Below are 26,894 nucleotides of genomic sequence, written 5' to 3' on the forward strand. Positions count from 1 at the left end.
ATTAGGGCATCTACACTTTAAAACCTTTCCAACTATGGCAAAGATGGTTACTGGATTACCTAAATTAAATAAAGATCACCCTAGTATTTGTAAAGGGTGTGCTATAGGTAAAAGTACTAGAAGTCCCTTTCATGATAGTACTAGGAAAACAAATAATGTATTGGAGTTAATTCATTTAGATTTATGTGGACCTATGTGCGTTCCCTCTCTTAAAGGATTCTGGTATTATATCTTGTTCATAGATGACTTCTCTAGGAAAACATGGATTTGTTTTTTAAAAATGCAAGGAATTAGTCGAAATCCTACAAAGATTTAAAGAATTCAAATCATTAACTGAAAAATTTTCAGGACATAAAATTAGAACCCTTAGAACAGATAATGGAGGAGAATATATCTCAGACTTATTTAAAAGGTTTTGTAAAGAATCAGGGATCAAGAGGGAGCATACTGTTCCTTATAACCCAAAACAAAATGGGGTAGTTGAAAGAAAGAATAGGAAAATTATAGAAGCTGCTAGGCCTATGATTTTTGACCAAAATCTAGAATACTATCTTTGGGCAGAAGCCTCTTGTACTGCTGTATATATTCAAAACAGAAGCCCTCACTCCTATCTTAAAGATAAAACCCCTGAAGAAGTATTTACTAAAGTAAAACCCAATATAAGTCATCTCAGAATTTTTCTATTTCCTATATACATTCATGTTCCAAAAGAAAAGAGAACCAAATTAGAACCGTCTGGGAGGAAAGGTATCTTTGTAGGGTATAGTGAAAATTCTAAAGCATATAATTTTTATACCTAGACAGAAAACTATTGAACTTAGCAGAGATGTAATCTTTGAGGAAGATCTTGCATTTAGAAGAGCCATAAATTCCAATGAACTTTCTCCTTTATCAAATTTTGAAAGAGTTAGTGAATCTGAATCCCAGAGGGAGAACTTATAAGAGGTCGAAGATGAAAATATAAACCTTGAGAAAAGTTCAAAGAAAAGACCACTTTGGGCTATAAAAACAGTTGAAGCAGCTCAAGACTGTGCTGCACCTTCAGGGTTTGTCAGAGAAAGTAAAAGACCTAAAAGATTCTCTAGTCATACTGCAAATATGATTGATTTATCCAAAACAGAGCCTACCAATCCTTCTGATGCTATTAAACATCTAGCCTAGAAGGAAGCTATGACAGAAAAATACCAATCAATTATGAAAAATGATGTTTGGGAAATAGTTCCAAGACCAAAAGGAAAATCTGTTGTTTCTTCCATATAAATATTCAAAATAAAGCATGCTGTTGATGGGAGTATTGAGAAATATAAAGCTAGATTTTTAGCAAGAGGTTTTTCTCAAAAAGAAGGGATTGATTTTGAAGAAACCTTTGCTCCTGTTGCCAGATATATTTCCGTACAAGCAGTCTTAGCAATTGCCACATCTAAGGGATGGAAGGTACATTAGATGGATGTAAAGACAACATTTCTAAATGGAAAGATTTCAGAAGAAGTCTATCTAGAGCAACCAGAAGGATTTGAAACCCATGATCCTAACACTTTTGTTTGCAGGTTCAAAAAAGCCCTCTATGGGCTTAAATAGGCTCCTAGGGCCTGGTATGAAAGGATTGATAAATATCTCGTCGGCTTAGGATTCTCTAAGAATGAAGCCAATCCAAACTTATATTATAAAAGAGATAAAAATGATATGGTAATATTGATATTGTATGTTGATGATTTATTAATCACAGTGATGATCATCTTATAGATCAGTGAAAGAAAGACCTAACTAGAGAATTCGAGATGAAGGACTTGGAGCTTCTCCATTACTTCCTAGGATTGGAAGTACGACAGAATTTTGATAGTATCATATTGAATCAAGGAAAGTACACTTCAGATATCTTAAAGAAATTTGGAATGTGGAATTGCAAGTCTATGTCTTCTCCAATGGAAACCAATTTGCATGAACTTAAAGAAGCAGCTGCAGAATCACCTCCAATAGATTCTACTCTCTACAGACAGATGATTGGGTCCCTTATGTACCTAGTAAATACAAGACCTGATATTTGCTATGCTGTTCATGCCTTAAGTCAATTTATGTGTGAATCTAAGGAGATTCACCTAGTTGCTATTAAACACATTATGAGATACTTACAAGGCACTCTTAGTTATGGACTTAAATATGAGAAAGTTGCTGTAGATTTGCATGGATTCATCGATTCAAATTGGGGTGGAAGTGTTAAAGATAGGAAGAGCACTTCTAGATGTTTCAGTTTAGGATCAGCTGTGATTTCATAAATATGCAGAAAGCAGTCTTCAGTAGCTCAGAGCTCCACAGAAGCAGAATACATTGCAGGAGCGATGGCCTCTCGAGAAGCAGTATGGCTGAGGAAGTTACTTGTGGGATTGTTTGGGCAAGCCATGAATCCTACGATTATTCATTGTGATAATCAGAGTTCCATCAAGCTCTCGATGAATCCAATTTTTCATGACAGATCCAAGCATATTGAAATTCCTTACCATTATGTGAGAGATATGGTAGATAGGAATTCTGTAAAATTGGAATACATTTGTACTGTAGATCAGACAACAGACATACTCACCAAACCTCTATCTAGAGTAAAGATAGAACATTTCAGGAGGATACTTGGTATGGTTGAGTTGTAATCCATTTGTACTCTTTTGAATATTAATAAAATAATTTTATTTTTGTCAGGCGATTAGCTGTTATAGGCTCCACCATGTGTAATCATTATTTAAGAAGTGACGATCTCTGAAATAATGAATACTTGTGTAAAAGGCATTATGAGAGATGACAATCTCTTAGATAATGTACTAAATAGTAGATTTTACTGTAAGATCTAGATGAGTTTTAGATCATCTTGTGACATTGACATTGCTATGTTCATGGGTCACAAATTGGATAAAGGGAGAATCTTAGAATTCTCCGGGTTTATCCTTTATTTTGGTAGATCTTTGTCAGGTTTTAGTGTTAGTTGGAGTAATTTTCAATTGTAAGTTATCTTAGAGTTAGCATTTTAGTTTTAAATTAGTATAATTTAATATTTAAGTTGTTTTATATTGTAGTTTAGTTTGTTTAAATAGTATTAGTTGTTAGAATTAGTGTTAAGTTTAGTTCTAGTTTTAATGATAGTAATAATTTTTAGATAAGTTTTAAGTTGTTATTTGTTTAAGCTATTGGTTTTAAATTTAAAATTAGATTAGTGGTTGTCGGTAATATCAGTATGAAATGTAATGCTTTTATGTTAGTTTAAATTTAGCTTAAATTAGTTTATTTTATTAGTATTAAATAGTGTCTTAGATGTTAATATATTAAATAAGTTTTAATTTAAAAAAAAAAAAGTTTTAAATGTGAAATTAGTATATTTTAATTAAAACAATTTTAATGTGTTATTTATTAGTTTTAATGTAAGGTTAATTAGCTAGTTAAAATAAGTGTAAATATTTAGTTGTTTTATTTTAGTTATATATTATCTTTCGTAGAAATGTTTGTCTATGAATTATAGATGAATTTTATGGGAAACGTTATTTTAGCAAGTGTGCTTTTTTTAAAAACATTTCGAATAATTAATCTGATATTACTTATTTGAGCATTCAAATCAATTAGTTATAATGTTAATTGATATCTTGCCTAGTAAATTTATTATTGATCAAAGTTAATGGAACTTAAATTTACTGTTCATTAGGATCAACTATTGTAATAGACATGCAATGTTTTAAAAGTTATTAAAATCTTCAAGTTTTAGGTATCTTAATTAATTCAAATTAAATTGTTAATTTAATTAATCAATTTAACAATGAACGATTTAGCTTATCAATCTTTTCCTTCATGGTGTCTTTAAAACTGAGACGTAATCTAAATGTTTGGATAGGAGATTTTGTATCCGCCTTTCAGTGTACCTATATCTTTAGCTGAGAATCAACTTCTCAAACTTAGTAAATTTTTTATTATTAACTTTAAAAAATTTTGGTGTGTGTTTTTGCCCTCGTAGTTTGGGAATGACAATCTTAAACTCAAGATCTTGTTGTGATATAGAAATACCAGTTTCTATGAGTCACAACATGTGTCTTATCACTAGTAGCAGTGATTTTTCATATCACAGGTTTAGTAATATGACGTTGTATCATGTGTTCTATGATACCACATACTAAGAATAGACAAATAGATATAGAGTATTTATTCTTGCTTAAACATCTGTATTGATGTTGCTAGATATGATATCTCTCTGTAGGATTATCAGGTTAAAAGGAAGTGTTAAGAATGTAACCTGAATAATTCTATAGGTCTGATAAGTACAGATCGTACCTTCTTAGTATGGTTAATGTATCCTATGAATGGCAAGTAATACATATTATGCATTTCCTATAAGAGCCGGCGATTCCAAATAGATATTCTTGTTTTGTATCTAACTAAACTAATACTAAGTTTTGTTAATTCTAAACAAAATTATTAAGTCGCCGATTTAGGAATTATAATGTTTTAATGCTAAACTAAGGGTCATGTCCCTTGAGGGACATACCCTCTAGAAGGATATATCTACGGGTTGTGAATGTAGTTTGGAGGACACACAATACACAGCAGTCTGATCTTCCAAGCATTCTCCTTCCCACGAATACATAGCAGAGATATTTACAATCACACAAGTTCGAGCATAGAGTACTGGATCTGCATTATACATAGTGTTGGCTTTCTCAAACAATTCATAATATTCAGAATATTAAGATATCATTCTCAGCAATCAAATTCTGATTCAAAGTCTGATCCAAAGTCTGGTCCAAAACTAAAGAATTTGTAGAAACTTTACATTTCTGACTGGACATGGTAAATTCCCAGAAATATTTATATTTTTAATATTTACATGAACTATATGGACATCTTTTCTGTGGGCAGAACTTTTATATAGCTTACACATGGATTTTTCTTCCATAAGAGCATACCAATTTCACTAGTATGTTTTTCTTTTTGTCAACTGTGTTGTAGGAGCCCTGCTGGCTTGCTCAAGGACTATACTGAAGAATTTTGTTTTAGAAGTTTTTGCAATTTTTTTGGTTTTGAAAGTATATGCTTTTTTTGTGTGTTTTTTGAATATAGAGAAATGCTTATACAAATAGCATGATGAAACAAATAGGAATTGCTAACTCAATGATCTTGATTGCAGCTATTTAGTTGCAATTATTACAAGTATGGATCATATAGACAAACATTTAATTAAGAACTGTCTGCACCTTGGCGTTAGATATGTTGCAGCAGATGGAAGTTGAATTCCCACACCAAATTCAGTGTATGGCAGCCATCAATGTGTAATGCACACAGAATGAAGTTAAACTCTGCCTTAAGTCTCCACGCCAAACCAACAACCAGATCGCATCAGAAGTGAATTCTAACGTTGCTTCTCTGGTGATTTCGTAGCCCATAAACTTATCCTCCAGTGGCAATAATGATAGCAATGGAGCAGTAATAAGGGAACTCTCAGAATTATTGTAATTCCCGTCTCTCAATCTCAGCTACAACAGTATAGATTCTTCTATAAACCCTTAATTTGCAGACCAGATGATATTATTAAATTGGTATACAACAGCGCCAATTTGATGGCAAATAAAATTCAGCCCTCAAACACAATTCACTGGTAATGAGCCAGCTCAGAGTGCAACTGAAATGGAGAAAATTCAGATTTCTCCAACTCCAACCTTTAAACCTTTCAAAACCTTTCAAATTTCATAAAAATAAAATACAAGAGGATGATCAATTTGTCTCATGAAGTCCTTTTTATAATATTTGCAAAGCTAAATCTTTCTCAAGACACCAGATACCATTTGGCTTCCTAGTTACACTTTTCACTTAAGAATCTTCAACTTCACACCATCAAATTATAATGAAGACTTATTCATTAAGTATAACTTATTAGCTTACAATATACTATTCAACAATGAAGCCCACTCAATCACTGAGGAAGCCAAGTCCCAAGGTGCCACAACTGTACTGCTTAAAATAGAAATTTTGCATAATCGACTCGCTATAAATAGCAAGTCACTCCACTGAGACCTTCAAAACGTAGTGTCAGCTCACAAAGGTTGTGATGATGAACTGACTTCGCCAAACTACTGGAACCTGCTAATTGGGGACATTACATGTGTGACTTGAAATTTATTAAAGAGGAAGTGATTTATTTTAACCATCTGAATATTTTTCAAAGGCATGATGAATATTTATTCATTAGCTACTGAATAGTTTCTACATGGATGGTTCCATAAATGGATGGATCAAATCATAATATACCTTTAGAGAACAAAGATGTAAAAACAATTAATGTCAATATCAACTAGTCTTTTAAGAATTAACATTGACAAACAAATTTCTTAGTCGTGAGAGTTTTCTAGGTCCAACAAATAGAGGCTAATTAAAGATTTCATTAATGTGGAAGCTCTAGATGATACAAATTGTGAGAAAACAATAGTAGGTTTGACGTAATTTTCAAATTTAATGTCAGCTGAGATCTTGTGTTGTAAAATTGTCAATTAAACTCTAGCCTTGAAAAATAGAGCTTTGGAAGCTGTTGCATCATATAAGGGCAGTACGGTTTTATGCCATTTTGGATTTCAAAATAGCATTCCCTATATTCCTGAATAGTATCGATTGCTCATGAATAATATATCCTGATTCAAGAAAAGTGTAACTTTGCTAATTGGATTTGTATTTCATGTAGCGTGTGGATTGGAGGCAGCATTCTTGCATCATTAGGATCGTTTCAACAGATGTGGTTCTCCAAGTCTGAGTAAGTGGATCTCAGTTGTGAAAAAATTCTATTTTACACACTTGGAACTTTGATTGTAGCTAAGTTTTGGCGTTAAGATACTCTTTCACCATTCTGTAATTATACCAATGCACTGGTTATTTGACTTCAAATTTTTGTGGAGCAGGTATGAGGAGCATGGAGCAGCATACATTCAGAGAAAATGTCCTTAGGTTAAAGAAAATCACCTTTTGTTATCTTTAGGATGGTGTATTCTAAATATTATTTAAGGAAAATTGAGCATTTGTTTCATAGAGATAACAAGAAAAATTGCTGTATCTTTTTTCTTCGTGGATGATGGGGATGATGTTTCCTCTGTTATCAATAATAGATTATTCTAGAGATATCTTTAGATTGAATTGAGAAGTCATACTTGCAAGACGAGGTTTTGGAAGCTCAATTAACACAATTTTGAAGAAACTAGCTGCGATTAGTTTCCAACATCATAAATAGATTCAGAGAATGTGAATGAATGTAAGCGTGTCTGCATGTATGTTTTCAACTAATTATTTTCAACTCGTGACTACCTCATATAATTTAAGATGGCCACTCTAATGAAATGTTCAACACAATTAATAACACAACATTTACACATGTTAAATTTACTTAATTCATTTTACGTGTTGTTGTTAATTACATTAAGACCATTGAAAATGTCCAGAGTTTGATTTCAGCCTCTCGACTAAAAGCACTGCCCTAAAACTATTGTTGATTGTGGTACTAGCACAATAAACTGATAAGGAAATTGATAATGAATTCCTTCTCTTGACAAATGGAATTCATCACCCCAAGGTTTCAAAAGGTTAGTTCTTATCAATGTGGGTATGAATAATACAAATTTTTGCAAGGTCTTTGTTGGTAAATAAGCGGAAATGCTGGATTTTAGGAATCTTTCAACTCTTTTTTTTTAATCTTTTCGAATATAGTACCTATAACAATACGAAATGAATTAAACAATTTTCAACCAAGGTGAACAATGATTATTTAAATAAAACACTTATTGTAGAATATTTGATTAGATCATTCAACCAAGTAAATACAAATTACAAATCTGTAATTCATTTTAGACATGATGCAATCATCAAAGGAATTTAGACAACTTCTAATATCTTGGGAAATCATTAAAATCACAAAGTCATTTACCCACACATAAATGTGAGATGAATTCCTCAAGGTATAAATGAGCATGATCCTAGCAAGTTAGCAATCACTACAAATACACATTCAAAGATCATCACTAATTGCACAAATTGATTAAGTAAATCTTAGTAGAACATTAATCGTTCTTGAACTTGATTTTTTGATTCAAATCCACAATGAAACATTCTCACATTGGGATTGCAACACCACCTATATCTTATTTCTAAATACAAAGTCGCTCATCTCTAATTCGAATTAAGTCATGGATTTATATAGTTTTCAATTTACAAATTGCCCAAGCTCATAACTAGGGTTTTTGATTTTGGGTTGAAATATATTAAATTTGCAAATAAACAACTTAAAACTACTTCTAAACTAAAGAATAATAGAAATAATGTGTGCAAGGAGCTTATTGATCTATTTAGGCCTTGTTGCATCAAAACATGCCATAAATCTTCAAAAATGAGTAGCGATGTTAGATATGGAAGTGGAGCTTGATTGGGCCATGTTTTTTTTAGCCACGAACAATTCCAAAGTTAATCAAAATTACATTCCTTGATCTACAAATGTGCAACCAGCTTTGGGAATGCATGATTTACTTAATCTCGACTTCATTTTTACGAAAAATATTTAGCTTTTTATTCTTGTCCTAATATTTACCATCCAATCAATGGATTTCTTGTTACAACCAAGATTGAGAGCATCCTTGAATTCATGCACTATGTTGTTGATAATCCTCATCTATTCTTCAACTTCTCAATATGTGCATGTGATTGCTCTAACTAAGACTTGACATGCTAAAGTAGGATGTTTGTATTCTCCCATCTCTTAAAAGATATTATCCTTTGTTTTCTTGTATATTTTAGTAGTTTTGATAGCTCACAACCACTCCATAGGTATGCCAACATGTTCTTGCTAGAAAAATGTTGCTTTGAGGAATTTGCCAAGGGCAATGTTCTTTAGTATCCATAAAACTAGGAGATAATTATCCTACATTATGATTGTTTCCTCAATATCTACACCATCTTCTTTGATTATGTACAAATTTTTCATTTGGTTGGCAAAGCATGGTAAAATGTCCAAACTATCTGTATTACATCCCCGCCCATCTCTTTAGTGCAATCCTAGAAGTCCAAGTGATGATCCAACTAATCTTGAGCCTATAGGATTGCTGATTCCTAAACTATAAATTAAAATAGAATAAATTTCAGAAATGAAAAAGCTAGGTTCAAGAGCCTACCAATTAGGCAAGCATGCAATACTATCACATGCTCCTCATGATGTCCATCTGATTCTTGGGTCATCCTCTTGTAGCCATCACATCATTCTCTTTGAGAGCTTAAAATCAACAACAATATAGTACTCAAATGTGTGTAAATGAGCTCCTTTCGAGCACCTTGGTCCCTTATATTGGACCCTCATGAATCCCTTTTTCCCTTTTCTTCCTCCCGAGTGACCCCTTTCCATCCTCCCTAGTTAGCTTTTCACCCCAATTTCAATTGTAACATCCTCTAGTCCTTCTATGTTCCCCTTTTCCATTGAAGCATTCTTTTATTTTTCAGATACCATCACATCTTGTTATATCTCCCCACCACTTTCTTGAGGGGGGATCTCTCTCTCCCCCTCCCTGCTCCCCCCCGCCTCTTAGTCTAGGGAAACCTTGTTACTTTTAAAATTCCTTGCGTCTTCTCTCTTCCACTACTTCACATTCCAGATCTGTTAGACATTGTACCAATCTCTACAGGTAGCATCAGTCCAATAGGGGTTCTTCACGGCATCTGAAGATTATAGATCGTCCACGGATGTACCTCTCTATTACGGATTTCTTTGTGACAATGAAGGACCCTTAGTCCTTACCTTGTCTTTCTTTCTTCTTGTTGCTTTGTTCCTTTTCAGTCACTGTTTGGTGCCTTTGCTTGGCTGGCTCTTCTGTTTGTATGCTCGGTCCTATAAACCGTTTTGGTTTTTCGTGGACATTAATAATTTTATCTTTATCTTTATCTTATTTATTATTTTAAACATCTTTGAAATAATGTTATCCTAAAATTTTATAGACACCTAAATTTGATTAATAATTAAGTAATACTATTTAGTTACCTTATAAGACAATATTAATCATTTATTTCATATTTAATTAATATATGTCACCCGCTAGTTAATTGATCTAATTAACTAGCCATAGTCTAATTAATTATCAATATGACAACAAATAGTTTGATTGTTAGTTAAATCTTGCTTCCTCTCCTAAATTAAGTAATTGGACAAACCTATTAAATTTAATTCCCATATTCCTCGTTGATTAAATAATTTTCATTTAATCAATCTTGACCCTAGCCTAACTCTTAACCAAACCCAATATCCATGGTCTAGACTCAACCCAACTCATTCACACATACTAAGTCCACTTAGTTAAATTATTAACTCTGGTTAATTAAGTTCCCCACTTGCATTCTCCATAAGCTCACTTTTACCCTAATCAACTCCTAATCCAAACCTAATCTTGCCCTAGTTATCTGCACAAACCTAAGAATGAGGATATTAACCTTCATATCAAATCCTCACTTCCCAGATAAGTGCATTAAATGTTAACCTTAAATACACTTAAACATCTCTTACATCCATTACAAATTTTTTCCCCTTCACATCTCCCAAAATGGCCACATTCTCTCCAAGTTTCAACCCTTTCTCCTAGTGACACTTGCCACAATAAGAACCATTTTAGAAAGCACATTCTATGTGATCCCTCTCAAATGCATCTTGGCCACCCTTAAGCCTTTTACAAGAGTGCATCTTGACCATCTATTTCACCTTCTATTTTCCCATAAATTGAACCCTTCACCCTTCACAAATCACCCACCGTCATATGCAAAATTAAAATGCTAGTTTGAGATATCAAAACCTATCAAAATACAATTATTATGGTGAGTCTTTACTAAATCTACTACTTACTTTATTTGACATCTCTTGCTCTCTCATCCTGATGATGGATCACGTAGTGTGATTCAGAACGTTGATGACAAAAATCTCCACACAATCTAATCCAGAAACTGATTAACATAACTAAGATGGATTGTGGAAATCTGATTGCATTAATATCAAAACCTATCAAAATACAATTATTATGCCAAATTTCATTCAAACTCTCATAGCCATAAATACTTCATCTATCTTTATTGTTGATAATACCATATTCCATTGAAGAATTGATCATTCATTGAGAACACATGCAAATCATTGGAGACACATACATATCAAGGGAACATTTGGATGTTCTTATTTGGTTTGTACTCTCTTTTGTTGATTTTTTTATCTTATATATATGTGTAGTAATTCATTAGTTTGTTGAATGTTTAGCATTTTTTACATTTCTAACACACTAGTTTTATCGATTATGAAAATTAATGAATAAAATGATGTGTCTCTAGACAATAGTATCACATGCCCAAAAGTGTCATGTCAACATGGGATCTTGAATCAAAGAATTTGTTGACCATTTATATTTTAAAAAGGGTACACAAATAAATCTCATACATTTATTTGAGATCATTACCATCACTTGTGTTTCATAATTGACATCCTCGAGATAAATTGAAGATGACAAGAAGTAAAGCACAAAGAATTGAAAGAAAATTGTAGATGTAGTCAAGAGTAGTTTGAATAAATCAAGTAGGTTTCCAAACTATATTGAATTTAATTTATTTTCTCTAAATAACAAAATTGGAAAGAATTTCAAAGAAACCTAGGGAACAAAAAGAAAAAGAAAAACTACAACAAATATAAAATCATAAGGAAACTAAGACAAATACATAAGAGAGATGGTATACATTTAAACCAAGATTTGATGGACATTTTTCTTAACTTAGGCTCTAAGTCAAAAAGGGATATCGAAACTAATCATGATATTGATAAACTAGGTGGAAAGGTTAAAATATTGGAGGATTTATGGTAAGAGAATAGGGAAATATTATTTAGTTATGTACCATCGCAAGAGACAAACTACAGTGGAATACATATAAATCCTTGGATGTATAATCTAGGAAAGTTACTTGTCTTTAATGTCTTTGTAAACATGGACTTAATGACAATAATTGTGAAGAAGTACGATCCTAAAATAAATACCATTCATGATTCCCATGGAGGACCTCCACATCCAATAATTAAAGATTATATTTCTCAAGTGTTTGATGTAGACACAAACCATGACTAGTCCATTATGGTGAGTGAATTAAAAGATGCATACTACAGGCTAGAAATAATATATAAAAGATGGAGGTTTAATGCTCATAGACTGAGAGATGATAATAAACTTAAGTACTTGATGTTGAGAAAAAAATCACATATGTTGTCAACCTATATGAGGATTACATTAAGTACACATCACACTACTCTATAGGCTAAGTTTTAAGTACAAATACTCCCCCTCTCATGGACATTATGAGAAAGGTATTATCTCTAGACATTCAAACTCGAGATACTTGACCTTTTAGTATAAACTTAAAATTGTCTTAGTAAATTAATCAAATATTTATTATTTAATTGATAGATATTTCCTATATTGTCTAAATAAATTGTTTAGGTTATTCAATTATTCACCTAGTCTATTCATCTTATCCTAAGTCTTTCTATTAATCTTATTAATTGATTTCACTAATTACTTAATTACATAATCATGTCATGACTAAGTCTCCTAGTCCACATCACCTGACATCACCTGACCAAGTCATCTGACACATCACCCATTCTCTAATAATTGACTTAATTTAGTTATTGAATAGTCATATTTATCATCACCCACAAGTCATACTGTTAAGGGGTCAAAAAGGAGTATGTGTCCTCAACCGAGTTAATCCTAAGGATACTTTCTTCAAGTGACTTAGTCCCATGGACACTTGTTCCGATGATACTTAGTCCTATGAACACTTTCCTTCATGTGACCAAGTTTCTTCCACCTATCCTACAATCTAGTGGTTGGTCAAGTCACCTCACATGGTCAAGGGTGACTTAAGGGACACTTGTGCAAAGAGTCCCCATGATGACTGTATCTCACCACCTTATTTCCAAGGTTCTTTGTAAAACATGCGACATGCATCTATCCCTTCGAAATCAAACTCTTCTTTGTCAATGTGAGAGGAACATCAATCCTATTATTCGTCTCACATTCCAACCAATTCCTCCTTCCTCTCAACTTCTCCAACCAAGTAAATTCTAGCCTTTATATTCTATAACTTTCAATCTCTAATGTTGGATCATGCCACCTAGGAAAAGGGTCTCCAAAGATCTATAAATGGATCCTCATTGCTCCCATTTTTAGTTAGTTAGAATTCTTGTAATTAAAGAGAAATCAATAGCATAACATAACATTTCCATATTAGAATAATAAATCCATGACTTCATATCACCATTTTGATCATCTTATAATTGTAACCAATTTTTCTTATCATTCAAAGTTGTGACACTTAGTAGCCTAAAAGCTAAATGGTTGTAGGAAAAGAATACGAGGATAAAAAACATTCATTGCATTAGGAGCTTTCATGGTGACAAGAACTGCATCATAGGCTAAAAACTACATAAGCCCAATACTACAGGAGAAAGCATAATGAAGGCTCCTAAATGAAGTGTAGCAACATGAATTGAAATGGAAAAATACATGCTACAAGAAATTTGGAACCTTAAGTAATGACACATTCCATCAAAGGGTGTTGCATAGGAAATATAAAGTTACATGTTGCTACAGGAAGTGTGTTGTTTCACTATTATAGCCACTTTAAAATTTGGTATGGTCACATAGGGACTCCTATGAAACTATAAATTGGTGAGAAGTTAGATATTGATGTCAGGAACAAATTTTTCTGTTTCCAAAAAAATGTATATGGAATTTTAAAGGGTCATTTAATTCATTTTCTGGAAACTACTTGCCCATAAATTATTTTTGAGCGTGCAGCATAGGAATAAAAATTTGGTACAACCACATATGAATGCTAATGGCTCTATAAATTTGTGAGGAGCTATCTATTGATTTTAGGAACGATATTTGTTCTTTCTAGAAAAAATATTACAAACATATAGGGGGTCATTTAATTCATTTTTCAAAAATTGTCATGTTAAAGTGAATGCTGAAACATATTTTTGAGTGGTTGCATAATTAACTTGTAAATGTCCAAATTTTAAGAGGTTTATATGCATTGATTATTATTGTAAAACATTAAATAGAATGATTTCTTATAAATCATTTTATTTAAACGTTATCTCTAAATGCAAATTTGGGGAGTTGACAAGTAAAATATGCAAGTTTTAGAGGGGGTTTGTTTGGAGAATGATGAAAGTTATTTCTGTGATTATGTGGGGATATCCAACATTCATATCTTGGGCAACATGATTCATGGACTTGACTTCCATTATGCATATTTGCAGATGTTGATGGATGATATTTTTCTTATTCATTCCCATATTTGGTGGAGATGATATATGTCAAATTTTAGATTTCAGCATGATCCATGGAGATGACATATTGCATCGACCAATTGATTTGAGAGGAATCATAGATATGCTTCCATTTTTTTGGGATAGTTCAGGTTATTGGTTGTGAACCTATTTATACCCCTCTTTGGCATGTTTCAGTTAGCTCTTGCATTCTATCTCCTTGGAGTTGGCATTTTTCCTCCTTGGAGAGTTAGTTAGTTTGTAGCTCATGTTTCATTTTGTGATGTAATTTTCAAGACTTTTCTCCTTCTAAAATAATATAGCAGTAATACTCTTTGGCCCTATTGTCAATTTGTCATTGTCTTTCAAGCATTTCTAGCTCTAAGTTAGTGTGTTTTCATGAAACCTTGGCTTAAGTGTTTGAAAGGCATTTGAGAAATAGTTTTTGAGTTAAGTGTAATTTGTGTGTAATCTTGGTTTGGAAGTTGTGAGCAAGTTTCCTTCTTTTGAATCCCGACACCTTTTTACGTTTCATGCACTTAGTGTTAATAAGGTCTTTTTGTGATCAAGTTGCTACATTCATTTCTTGTTGTGGGTTTCATGCAAAGTTGCATCACCTCACAACTTTGGTGAATCGCCTTCATTTCCAGTTTAATTTTATGTTATGTTTCTCTCTCTCTCTCTCTCTCTCTCCCCTTTTCCTACCAAGTTATAGTCAATTTCAATAGGTGATTCAAGGGAAGCTAAACCTTCATATCAAAGGTTGATCCTTAACATGGCATACCCATAGGCCAAGGATCATCCCATGTTTCACTAGATTGCTAGAAAGTTCTTTTCAACACAAGGGTGCAATCACGCACTAAGTGACAACAATATTCATCATCCATCTTGCATATTCAATATTCTAAGATTTTGATTGTAGTTTTTGCATTTGATTTCTTAATTTCAAACACTTTGAAGCATATTGAAGGAGTTAGTTTGAATCTAAGATCTCACCAATCAAGACACTCAAATCTATGAGGACAATGAACAAAATATTGATTTGGTAGGTTAAAGGTAAAATCATATTTTTATTTAGATTTATTTTCATTTCTTCATTGGGTATGTTAAATTAGGTATAATCAATTTATTTAGATTGTACTTGAGTTAGACATAATATTTGCATTCCAAAAAATCTAACAAATGTTTAAATTTTTTATGTGTGCAGTATTGTACAAGTCATTTTTTCCCATTTGTGTTGTAGAGCTATGAATGTGCTCACCATATCTATGATTCCATTTATGCACACTAGTTTTTGCCTCATCATAAATTTTTTTTATTCTTGCACTTTTATCCACACTTCATGTACTTTCATTTTAAACTCCTCTACTTTCACTCTATTTGTGAATCTATAGCATTTTCCTACACTTGTATTCACTTTTTTTGCACTTTCAATCTTTATGTGCATCCTTAACATTTTCCTATGCCTATCTTCCCCATTTTTGTGCATCTGTTTTGTATTTATGTTTCTTTTTTACAGTATGCATTTACTTATCTTTCTAATGTCTTAATAAGTTGTTATTTACTATTGTAGAGTTTAGGCTATATGTGGGATGTGTTATTAGATGACCTTTATCAAATTACTAATCCCTTTCATTGCAAAACTCCTTGGAATCCTAAAGGATTATTTTTAAAATAATACATGTTTTGATTTGGGCTTAAAACTTGACATATACTTTCATTTTCACTTGTCTTATTTAGAATAGCTCAAAGTGTTTATGATTTTTGTATTCATTGGGTACTTGTGTAATCCAAGATTGATATAGAGTACCCTCTCTCGTCGGCTTCATGGATCTTGGGTGTAAGATGAAATTGTATCAAACTTTAGTATAATTTCCTCCTTAGCATCCCATAAGGATGGTTGAGAGGGTGTGACCGAAGTGATGATAGGATACAGTCAAGCTTTTACGAGTCACTATAGACAAATATCCTTGTAGTGAAAGCTATAAGGAGTGGATGACGTTATGCTAGGATGTGATTATCTCCTATCACCTATGTGGTGTATTAAAAATTATATAACATAACCTCTATAGGTTGGGAGATCCCCTTAATAGGCATAGGTTGTCAAATGCATAACCTTCCAGATAATTTATGTTACTAGATATGTTTCCCTTACTAGATAATAACATTCTATCTATTAGAACTAAGGGTTTATAAAGACATCCCACACTACTCATGACTCTTTAAAGATATAGCATTTCCTTGGGAAGTGATGACCCTTGGAGCTTTAAGCTTAGTGTGCCCAAGAAGAGAGTGCACTATAAGTGGAAGCATGTGCCTCCAAGCTTCTTGATATCTCCATTGAGTTAGCATGCATCTAGTCCAAGAGGGAGTACAATAGATATTTTCCTTTCCAACCTCAAGATTGTAAGTGTATTTGTGCATTTCATACTATTTTAATTTCAAGGTCAATCATTCTATTTTGTGCGAGTGTGTACTTTTCTTGCCAAAAAATCAAAACAACCAAAAACATCAAAAAGCAAAAAACCCCAAAAGAATTGTATTTTAGGAAAAAAAACTCAAAATTACAAACCTGCACATTTGTCCATACCGTCTTTGTATTTTTCATTTATATATTTGCATATATTTACTACGATTATACATATTCATTATTTCTTACTGTGAATTTATAATAGAGGTCATTTAGAGACATCTTGAAAAAATATTATTATAATCTCTAGACACCCTTTCTTGTCTTGTTTCAAATTCATTAAACATCAAATACCTTCAAGACCTTAGAAAATAGATTGAAAAATATTTTCACACTTACACCATTTTCTCTCTTGTCCATCAACCCATACTTTTCAAAATCAGTTCTTAGTGTTGACAAATATCCAAAACATTTAGCCTTTTATAAAGTTTCATATATCAATATTTTATTATCCTTATCTAGAGACTTAGTTAGGTGTTAGCTTTATGATATTTATCACATCATAGTGAGTTTTATCATTTCATATAGACTTAGGTTTTATTATCAACTATATTTAGATATCAACACTTTAGAAAACTTCATTTTTTATAATCTCAAACATCTATCCAAAGAACTTTTTTATCTTCACATTTTATGGTAGTTCAAACTAGATCCCAATAACTAAAGGAAAAAAAAATACAATATAAAAGAAACTAGTGATAATGATTACCCATGGCCAATTAATCCTTGTAGACCTTCAATATATTTTCATGAAGAGGAACCAATCAAGAAAAAAAAAAGGAAGAAATAAAAAATCCCAAGTTTCACAAAACTAAGGTAAGGAGCTTATACTTTCATGTCTACCAATTTTTATGTATTTCAACCAAAAAAGACGTCAAGTGAGCAAGAGAGACTAAATGTCTCTCAAAAAAATCAAGGAACCAATAAATTTTATGTAAATACTCAAGGTTCTAGACCCAACACCTAATCAACAATGCTCTACCCAACAAGGTCCTAATCAACAAGGTTTTCATCTATAAGGTTTCAAATGACAAGGTTCCTATAAACAAGGTTTCTACCTATATGGATCAAACACACAAGGAACCTAAGCAACAAAAAGGAAAGAAACTAATGCCCAAGGTGATAATACATATGGACCTCATCTTTGGACCCTCTTTTTCAAAAAATCCATATTCTTCAACAAAAAATTCATGTTATTCAAATTGGATCCTCAACCAAGAGATATACCTTAGATGATATGTCAATATCCTTTTGAAAAGAAATTAACAATGGTTCCATTTCCTCCTCACTTTGAGGTGCCAAGATTTGATAAATACAAAGGAAATCATACCCCAAAGATAATGTAATAAGCTTTTGTGTTTCTATCTTTGAAGTAGCTCACAATGAGACTTATCTTATGAAACTATTACCATGAATCTTTGGAGGCCAAGATATGGAATAGTTCTCTGAGTTACCACATGGTATAAAGTATTTCAATTAGTTAGTCGATAATTTAGTGACATGTTGTTCCTACAACATTAGACACAAGGTTACTATGTTTTATCTTTACAACATACATCAAAAGAATGGGGAACCATTTCTCACTTTCTTGTGAAGATGACACAACTATTTTTGAAATATCTATGAACAATAATACAAAAATAAAATATGGGTATCTTTGTATGGAACCTCACATCTTAAGTGAGCTAACAAATCCAATGACCTCCTAATTTCAATAAGCTCATATAAAATGGAGCTACGAATAAAGAAGCTATGGTTCACAAAGGTGAAATCAAACTTTATTCTAAAGACAATGTTGTTTCCTCTAGTTCCAACAATAATAATTCTAATAAGAAAAATGAAAAATGAAAATATTTGAATAAGAAAAATTAAATTGTGAAAGATGGATTCGTGGATAATCAAAATGATAAATCAAAACACTTGTTCTAAAACTTGCAATAAATCCGAACACTCTTATAACTCAAACTAGTAAATTCTTTCAAAATAACCAATGTAATAATCAATCATATTAAATACCATCTTTTATATCAAATAAATGAACATTCACTGCTTTAGGTGAGACTCTTGAATCTATTGGAATATTCAAATGGGAAGAGTACTTTTGAGAAGTGGGGGGGGGGGGGGGGTGTGAATCAGAAGTACCACACCTTAATCTTTTCAAAACCTTTAAAACAAGTAACTTGAAGTAGATTGCATGCATGTAAACATATTAAATAAACATAAAGTAAACACATGCATCAACACATGATACTAGAATTTGGTAACCCAGAAAACTTTGAGGAATAAGAAGATAAAATTGGGGTGGGGATGATACCCACAAAATCATTGCAGTAGTAAATGTTTGACCACTTCTGATGGTCTGCCCTGTTAAAGGCTTTACATTGTGTCAATAGTGACCTGGTTAAAGGGTTTAAAACACTTTATATGAAGTGTCACCCTGTTAAAGGATTTAGTTACGTCTTCAAAGGATCTAAAAAATAGTTATTAAGCTAACCTATCAACATAGTATTTACCACTATCTAATACAATTGCTAGAGAGTATTAAAAATCCTTGACCTAATTGCTTACAATCTTCAATTGCTGATTTCAGGCACTGGATCTACTCATTCTGATGTGATCCTTGCTTGATCTAATATCTATTCATAGCCCTTGTTCTATTCTGATCAAATGGATGTGTAATTGCTACTCAATTCACTAAGTCTTTGATGCCCTTGATGTTTTCCCTGTTCTCCAATTTTTGCTATCTGCTTAGCAACTTCCTTAACTTCTATTCAGCAACATAAAATCATGGGTTCTAAGCCTTCTTATAAAGGCTTCGTAGACTTAGGATTAGGTATGGATCTACTATCCATATTGAATCTTTAATTCCTGCTCATTCCTTGCACTTTTCTCATTGGTTGCATGCCTTCTCCATTTTTCTTATTGGTTGCATGCTGATTGCATAGAAAATATAAAAGATTCATTCTTATCCTTGTTATCCTTCGAAATCCTCTATGTTAGCTCAAAAAATGGTTTACATCTGAGTTTGTGAAGGCACAAACTCATATACTGCTTCTGTGTAACTCGACACATACTAGATTACTGGTGCTTGACACATGTTTGATCCTAGTTTTCTCGGCACCTATTACATTCTGTCTTGCTTGACACATGTATAGTTCTAACTCACTCGGTACATGAAGCATTCTGACTTGCTTGACATCAACTATGACTTGGCACTTGTATATCACTCGACACTTGTATAATGCTCGACACCTAAAATCACTTGGTATCTATTGGAATTCTAGCTCGACGCATACTATAGCTCGACATATATAGTGTACTCAGCTTCTATATGAAAAGTGATTAAGTGTGTTGACACTCAATTGTCAAAACCATTATGAGACCAACAATCTCCCCCTTTGACATGAGGGTCAAAAACACTTCACTATACATTATTGGTTTGACCTTATGAGTACATTAATCATTCTACTCTACATATGTACAAAATTTCAAAATTTTGTTCAAAATACCTTATAACTCCCCTTGAACTGATTGTGCCTTGTCTATTCTTGTGACCAAAATTTTGTGCTGAATGTACCTGATATTCTTTACCTTTGCCCAATTTCTGTAATCTGTACCTATGTGTTGAGCTATTTTGTTTGTTCTGTCTACTCTATCTGCACTTGCAAGTTTTATTCATATTTGCCCCAAAACATTATTTCTCATCCACACTATTTACACATTAAGTTTTATTTCCCCCTTTTTGGCTATTTGCAATCTTTTCCCCTTTTATTCTCCAAAAGAATGAATGAAAGAATTTAATTACTAGAATACTTAGTATTCTCCCCCTTAAACATTATATCTATCTCCCCCTTTTTGATACTTATGTCAAAGGGTTATAAGGAGTAATACCATATTTAGCCAAAAATGTACTATTTACCTCCATTATCATTTTTAGAGCTGCATCCCAATTTTCCAAGGCAATTTCTAGTGACCTATGTTGGATGACAGTCTTTGTAGCAAGATGTACAAGTCTGTCAAGTGTAGAAAGATTAGGATCTTTCTTTAAAACAATTTCAGCATAGATTTTCTCTTTGTGGAGGACCTCTAGATGTCGGGTAATGGAGGACTAAATCTAGATCAATTTGGCCTTTATATTGGCCTCTTCACTTGTAAGTGCAACTAACTCTCTTTGAGTGTGAAGCAATTAGGAAAAATGCTTCTCACTTTGAGCTAGATCTCTTGGTAATTGCATGCTAGAAATCTTTAGATTTTTCTCCAAGCTCATTATCCTTTGGCATGTCTCTTATGTGAAATTGGAAAAATCACACAACTTTTTGTACAATGAGAAGATATTCTCAAGTACAGTTTTGACTTTTTCAATCTGCTTGGCCAATTCAACTTGTTGGAGTGCTATGCCACTTGATATTTTCTCATTTACCTTTCCTTGAAACTTCCTTTCAGACCATTCCATAAGTTTGACATTTTTATCATGGTCTTCACTTGTCACCTGGTCAACTATATTTGATAATTGTTCCATTATAGGCTTTGACTCATCTAGTGACTGCAAGTTGAAGGCATCCATAAAGATGTCCTTTATCTCAAGTAGTGCTTTCTTATGTTTATACTCTTTTATGAGTATTTCTTGTCTTCTCCTTCTATTTAATGCATCATGCATCTCTGTAATATGCTCAATTGTGATAGTCTTAGAGTCATAGGAAGGTATGACTATCTCTTCATCTAACTCAAGGTCTCCATAGTGAAGTACCCTAGTAACCTTTGTTGAGCTCGAGCCTGGTGTTGATATTTGTAAATGTATAGCTTTAGTGCTTGGATTCTGAAGAGTTTTTTTAGGAGTGCCTATTTTTGGTAGCTCTACCAATGTATGAATAGTGGCCTACTCCTCTTCTTTTGATGTATCCTCCTTCTCATCAGACTTCCCTTCTTCTACACTTGACTTATGAATGGTGTCACCTGTTGCTATTGCAATCATTGGAGATGGTGGTAGAAGCATTAAAATTTGAGTACTAGTAGTTGTATAGACGAAAGGTGGTTCTTGTGGTTTCACCTTATCTCTTTTTGGTTCTGCTATTGCCTTCTGTAACTCATCTACACTCACCAATACAAGATTTGTGCATAATTGTGCCTGTAAATTTTATTGGTGAAGGATCTTGAAGAGATCCTCTGTAGTTAGGGGATTAATGTTCTAAGCAGAATTGTCAGGAACATCCTTGATTGTTATATTGTCTGCAGGTGTGATGGTTACATGAGGAGGGCTAGGGGGTGGCATTTGTGTGTCTTGCACACTCTGTTCCTCTTGCTGCTACTGTTTAGCTATTGTCATGTCTTCTCCCTTTTGTGTTTCCTGCTCTCCTTTTCCTTTTTCTTCCTCATCCTCCTTTTCGTCTTCTTGCTTCTCTTCCTCTCCTTTCTTCTCTTCTTCTCCTTTTGTTGTTTTCTCCTCTTCTATCTTCTCTTTTGTTTTCTTTTCCTCCACGACTTTGGCTTTCTTTTCCTTGTCACTGGCTTTAGCCTTATTTGCTTCTGCATCCTTGTCATCAGTCAATTTGTATATTGACTTCCACAATTGTGTGGACTTATTCACTACATCCTCAATTTTATTTTGTAGAATACTAAAGGCTCTATATTTTGGTGCAAATTTGCCACCATGTTTCTTAGTAGCCTTAGTAATTTGACCTCTTGTCAGATCAGGCATCACTTGTGCTAAGGTAGATTCTCTAATTTCCTTCTCCATTTTGAGACAATAATGCCATTTTTTTTCAATTATCTCATATAACTTCCTAGGAATGGTATTGTCTAGCTCTAGAGGCGTGTTCTTAAACTCTGCCATCATGGCATATTCAAATTTATCTATTTTGTTTTGATCCTCTCTACTTAACTTGTTAAATTCAAGGCTTTTTAAATCAATCAAATCTACATTTTTAATATTTTCACAAATTTTATCTATGGAAAATTTGGGAGGATGCCTTACCACTCTAAATTGGCTGATATCCTCTATCTCAGTCTTCTCCTCCACTTCAGAATCTGGTTGAGCTACATATTTTCTTCTTTTCTTCTGCACTTCACCAGTCTGTTTAGTGGCTTTTTTCTCCTCTTTTACTTGCTCCTTGGCCTTTTGAGTAGAGGCCCTTGTGGTAGCTCTTGTTACTGGTGTTGGCTTGGCTTGAGTTGTTTATGTAACCTTCTTTTTCTCTTTTGGCTGGGCTAGAGGCTAAGTTTTAGCCTTTCTCTTCTTTGACTCAGCTTGTGTAGGTGCTTCCTTGGCTTCTTCTTCCTCAACACCTTCCTCCTTATCTTGTCTTAAGCCTTGTGTTAACTCCATTGGGCCTTGCCTTTGTTCTCCTTCTTCACTCTCACCTTCTTCTTCTTCTTCCTCTTCAACACTTGTTGCCCCTTCAATTTCTGCACCAAATTTCTTCTTTATTTTCTTCACTAGTTTGTCTTTCTTCTTTAGGATGGAGGTTGTTTTAAGTTCCATATCAACCTTGGAATGAAAAATATCATATGTTCCAAAATGAGGAGCCTCTTTATCAATCTCTTCTACAAGCAATGTTGTGATTGCTGCTGAGGCTTCATCCACTTCAAGTTCATATCATAATGGCCTTAGCCATCTCACCCTTGGAACTGCTGCTTGAATGTAAGTGTAGTCAATTTCTACCAAGAAGCATATGTCATTGATATGTTTTTCCACTAAGGAAACTGGTAATCTCACTCTTTGTTTCATTGATTTCTTAAAATCCTAAAAATAGCTTGTCATGTGAGCTTCAAAGTTGTCACCCATTTGATTAATGTACTCATTGATTTGAGTGATTGCAATTTTGTTTGGACTCTAGTTCACCTTTCCAATTAAAGGAAACTCTTCCATGACATAGAAAAATATGCACACAAGAACTGAACCAAACTTGCATTGAGCACATTTTGACCTTCTTATTGCTCCTAGGTTCTCATTTATCTGCTGAAGCATCAATTCTGTTGGATCATAAATATGATCTTTCTTTACAAGCTTATAGGCTACATCAATAGCAATACATGGTAAATCGTTTAATCTACTGGATTGGTAAAATTTGTGAGATATCATTCTCACTGCAAAATCTAGAAGAGGATTTGTTATAGTATCAATTGTCATACCCCTCTTATTCCACTTAGCCCCTGTATTCCTTTCAATGACCTCTTTTGAATCACTTCACAGGGTCTTAGGCCAATCTAGGGTTGGGAAACCCGTAACCCTATGTACTATCCTCTTGCTAATCTTAATTGTTCATGTTTCTAGCCACAGACAACCATTGTGTATCTTGCTTAAAAAAATTCTTATCCACTCTATTTTAAAACCTGTAGGGTAAACTAGGGCATTCGTTAAACCCTTCTTCTCAACTATCTGAAACCCATCCTTCAAAATTTTGTTATCACACAGTTTGTCATAGGCTTGAAAAATTTCAAGGTCTCTTACTGCTCGTATTTTGCAGTTGTAACACTTCCTTACATCCTGCACCATGACAACCTTGGGTGGAATTATGGACAACACGCTGGTAGGGTCATTTTTTTAGGATACCTTGGGAATGGATCTAAACTTAGGTTGTTTTACTTCATTACTAACTAGTTGTACCTCATGAATTTCCTTTCCCTTGGGGTTCTTAGAACTAGAAGCCATTATACCAAACTAGGGTTTCAATATATTAAAACTTTAACACTGTGTAGGTTGGCACTTGATAAATACCTTAGATCAACAAAATTTATGTTGAATCACTGTTGAAATCGATGCAAATGGCTTCAAGGTTTCTCTTTGATCGCTTATGCACTCTTCTCATCTTTTCTTTGTGTTCAAATGGCATAAAAATGATCAAAATTCATCCTTATACTTTTTAAAACCTAGCATTAAATGCTTAGTGCATATAGTTGTAAACTCGACACTTGAAGGTTTCAACACGACTAGGCTTCCATTGGATTTCTTTCACTCAGCTTCCACTAGATTTCCACTTCACTCGACTTCCATTGACATTTCTTAACTCAGCATCAACCATCAACTCAGTCACTACTAGAAACTTGGTATGCACTAGAGCTTTACTCGGCATCTTTAAATTTTGACTTTACATCTTTGCTCATGCTGATTTCTTCTTTGTAATACTTCTTTGTCTTGGGACTGATGCATGCTATAACTATATATATCAATCCCATATACCTATTCATGCTTAGTTGGATGAGGTGTGATTTGCACTCCTCTTTCTTCTTCCAAGCCTTGTTCATTTTCCCTCTAATGTGTTCCACATCAACCTTCTCTTTTCCTTTGTTGACTTCTAACTTGGGTGCTTTTGACTTTGTTGGGCAATTCCTACTGATATGACTAGTCTTCAAGTAACTGAAACATGTGGTTTGACTTAACCACTTGCTGTAATTCCTTCTAAAATGTGTCCTTATGCAATTTTTAGGAATGTGCCCATAGTCTTGACAGTAATGACAGCTCTGCCTGGTATTGTAATCCCAGTTGTAGTGGTGTGCATGGTTGTTTCCCCTTGCAGGCTGATTAGGTGTCCATATAGGCTTTGATTTGCACTCAAAAGCTCTATGTCCATATTTCTTGTAGTTGTAGCAGTGACCCTAAAATCTTGGTGTTCTTATAGTCCTAGTCCTGCATTCATGTGCTTGATGTCCTTTTTTTTGCACTTGTGACAAAAGCTTGCATTTTTAGGATTATCATGTTGATGGCCATCCTTGTTGCTGCATACATTTGAAGTATGTCCCTTTTTACCATAGAAATGAAAAGTAGGTTTAGTGTTCTTACCTTTGTTACTCCTTTCTTCTATAGTCTTGGATGATTCTCCTTGTTTAGTGCTAGTGTAACCAAGTCATGAAGTATCATTATTGGCCCTTAGTGATTTCAGTAACTGCTCAAAGTATTTGATAGCCTCATTGGGTTTGTTGAAGCTTTTTGCTATCTCCTTCTCTCTCCTCAATTCATTCTGCAATTGTTCATTTTGCATTCTCAAGGTGGAGATCTCAATGTCCTTCATGTTTAGCTCATGATGAGCATTCATCATCTGACTTAAGGTATCAAGCTGCATGTTTGAGATTCTTTCAAACTCAATTGTGTTTTCCTCCAATCTATTGGTAAGATTTCTCTTGTCATCTTCTATCATGGCCTTTTCTTCAATAGATCTCTTCTTTTGTTCAGTTACTTCACAAAGCATTATGGCTTGTGATTCTTATTCAAGCTCGAGTATTCTAATTTCTTCTGCTTGAGCTCTGTTCTTCTCCATCAGTTATACTATTGCTGCATCAAATTCCTCAGAATCTCCATTGGAAAACACTTGTGTGTTGTTAATCTCCTTGTAATGTGTGTCATTTTCAGATATGGCTATATCCTTCCTTATTTTCAAGGACTTTCTCAATTCCACTCTGGCTTCCTCCAATTTGTGTAGAGCGAGGTGCACATCAATCACTTGATTGTCTATGATGTTCCCAAGTTTGAAGACCTCCATCTTCAGATCTTTTCTCTAAGTTAGGTTTTTCCTTGTGAGAACCTTGCTCTAAAACCAATTGTTGGAATATTCAAATGGGAAGAGTACTTCTAAGAGGGGGGGGGAGGGGGGGGTGGGTGAATCAAAAGTACCACACCTTAATCTTTTCAAAACCTTTAAAGCAAGTAACTGAAAGTAGACTGCATGCATGTAAACATATTAAATAAACATAAAGTAAACACATGCATCAACACATGACACCCGAATTTGGTAACCTAGAAACCCTCCAGGAATAAGAAGGTAAAATTGGGGTGGGGATGATACCCACAAAATCACTACAGTAATAAATGTTTGATGACTTTTGATGATTTGCCCTATTAAAGACTTGCCTTGTTAAAGGCTTTACACTGTGTCAATAGTGACCTAGTTAAAGGATTTAAAACACTTTACATGAAGTTTCACCCTATTAAAGGATTTAGTTACCTCCTCAAAGGATCTACAAAATAGTTGTTAAGCTAACCTATCAACATAGGATTTACCAATGTCTAATACAATTACTAGAGAGTATTAGAAATCCTTAACCTAATTGCTAACAATCTTTAATTGCTGTTAGACACTTGATTTG

At 33.5% G+C, this 26,894-nt stretch overlaps 1 protein-coding gene across 3 annotated transcripts in view; it reads left to right on the forward strand.

Moving 5' to 3' along the window:
* Positions 1 to 7,303, forward strand: part of LOC149566639 (actin-related protein 4-like) — a 233,136-nt gene extending 225,833 nt beyond the window's left edge. For all 3 annotated transcript variants that reach the window (XR_016362264.1, XM_089819941.1, XM_089819942.1), the window contains 2 exons: positions 6,701 to 6,769; positions 6,915 to 7,303. Coding sequence is in view for 2 of the 3 variants with exons in the window: in XM_089819941.1 (XP_089676067.1) it covers positions 6,701 to 6,769; positions 6,915 to 6,960 (115 nt within the window). In the remaining variant the exon portion in view is untranslated. The remainder of the gene's footprint in view (positions 1 to 6,700; positions 6,770 to 6,914) is intronic.
* The last annotated feature ends 19,591 nt before the right edge of the window (positions 7,304 to 26,894 follow it).

This window comes from Cupressus sempervirens, chromosome 3 (assembly GCF_028749045.1).
Source record: "Cupressus sempervirens isolate cs-2001-9-10 chromosome 3, ASM2874904v1, whole genome shotgun sequence".
Lineage (NCBI taxonomy): Eukaryota > Viridiplantae > Streptophyta > Pinopsida > Cupressales > Cupressaceae > Cupressus > Cupressus sempervirens.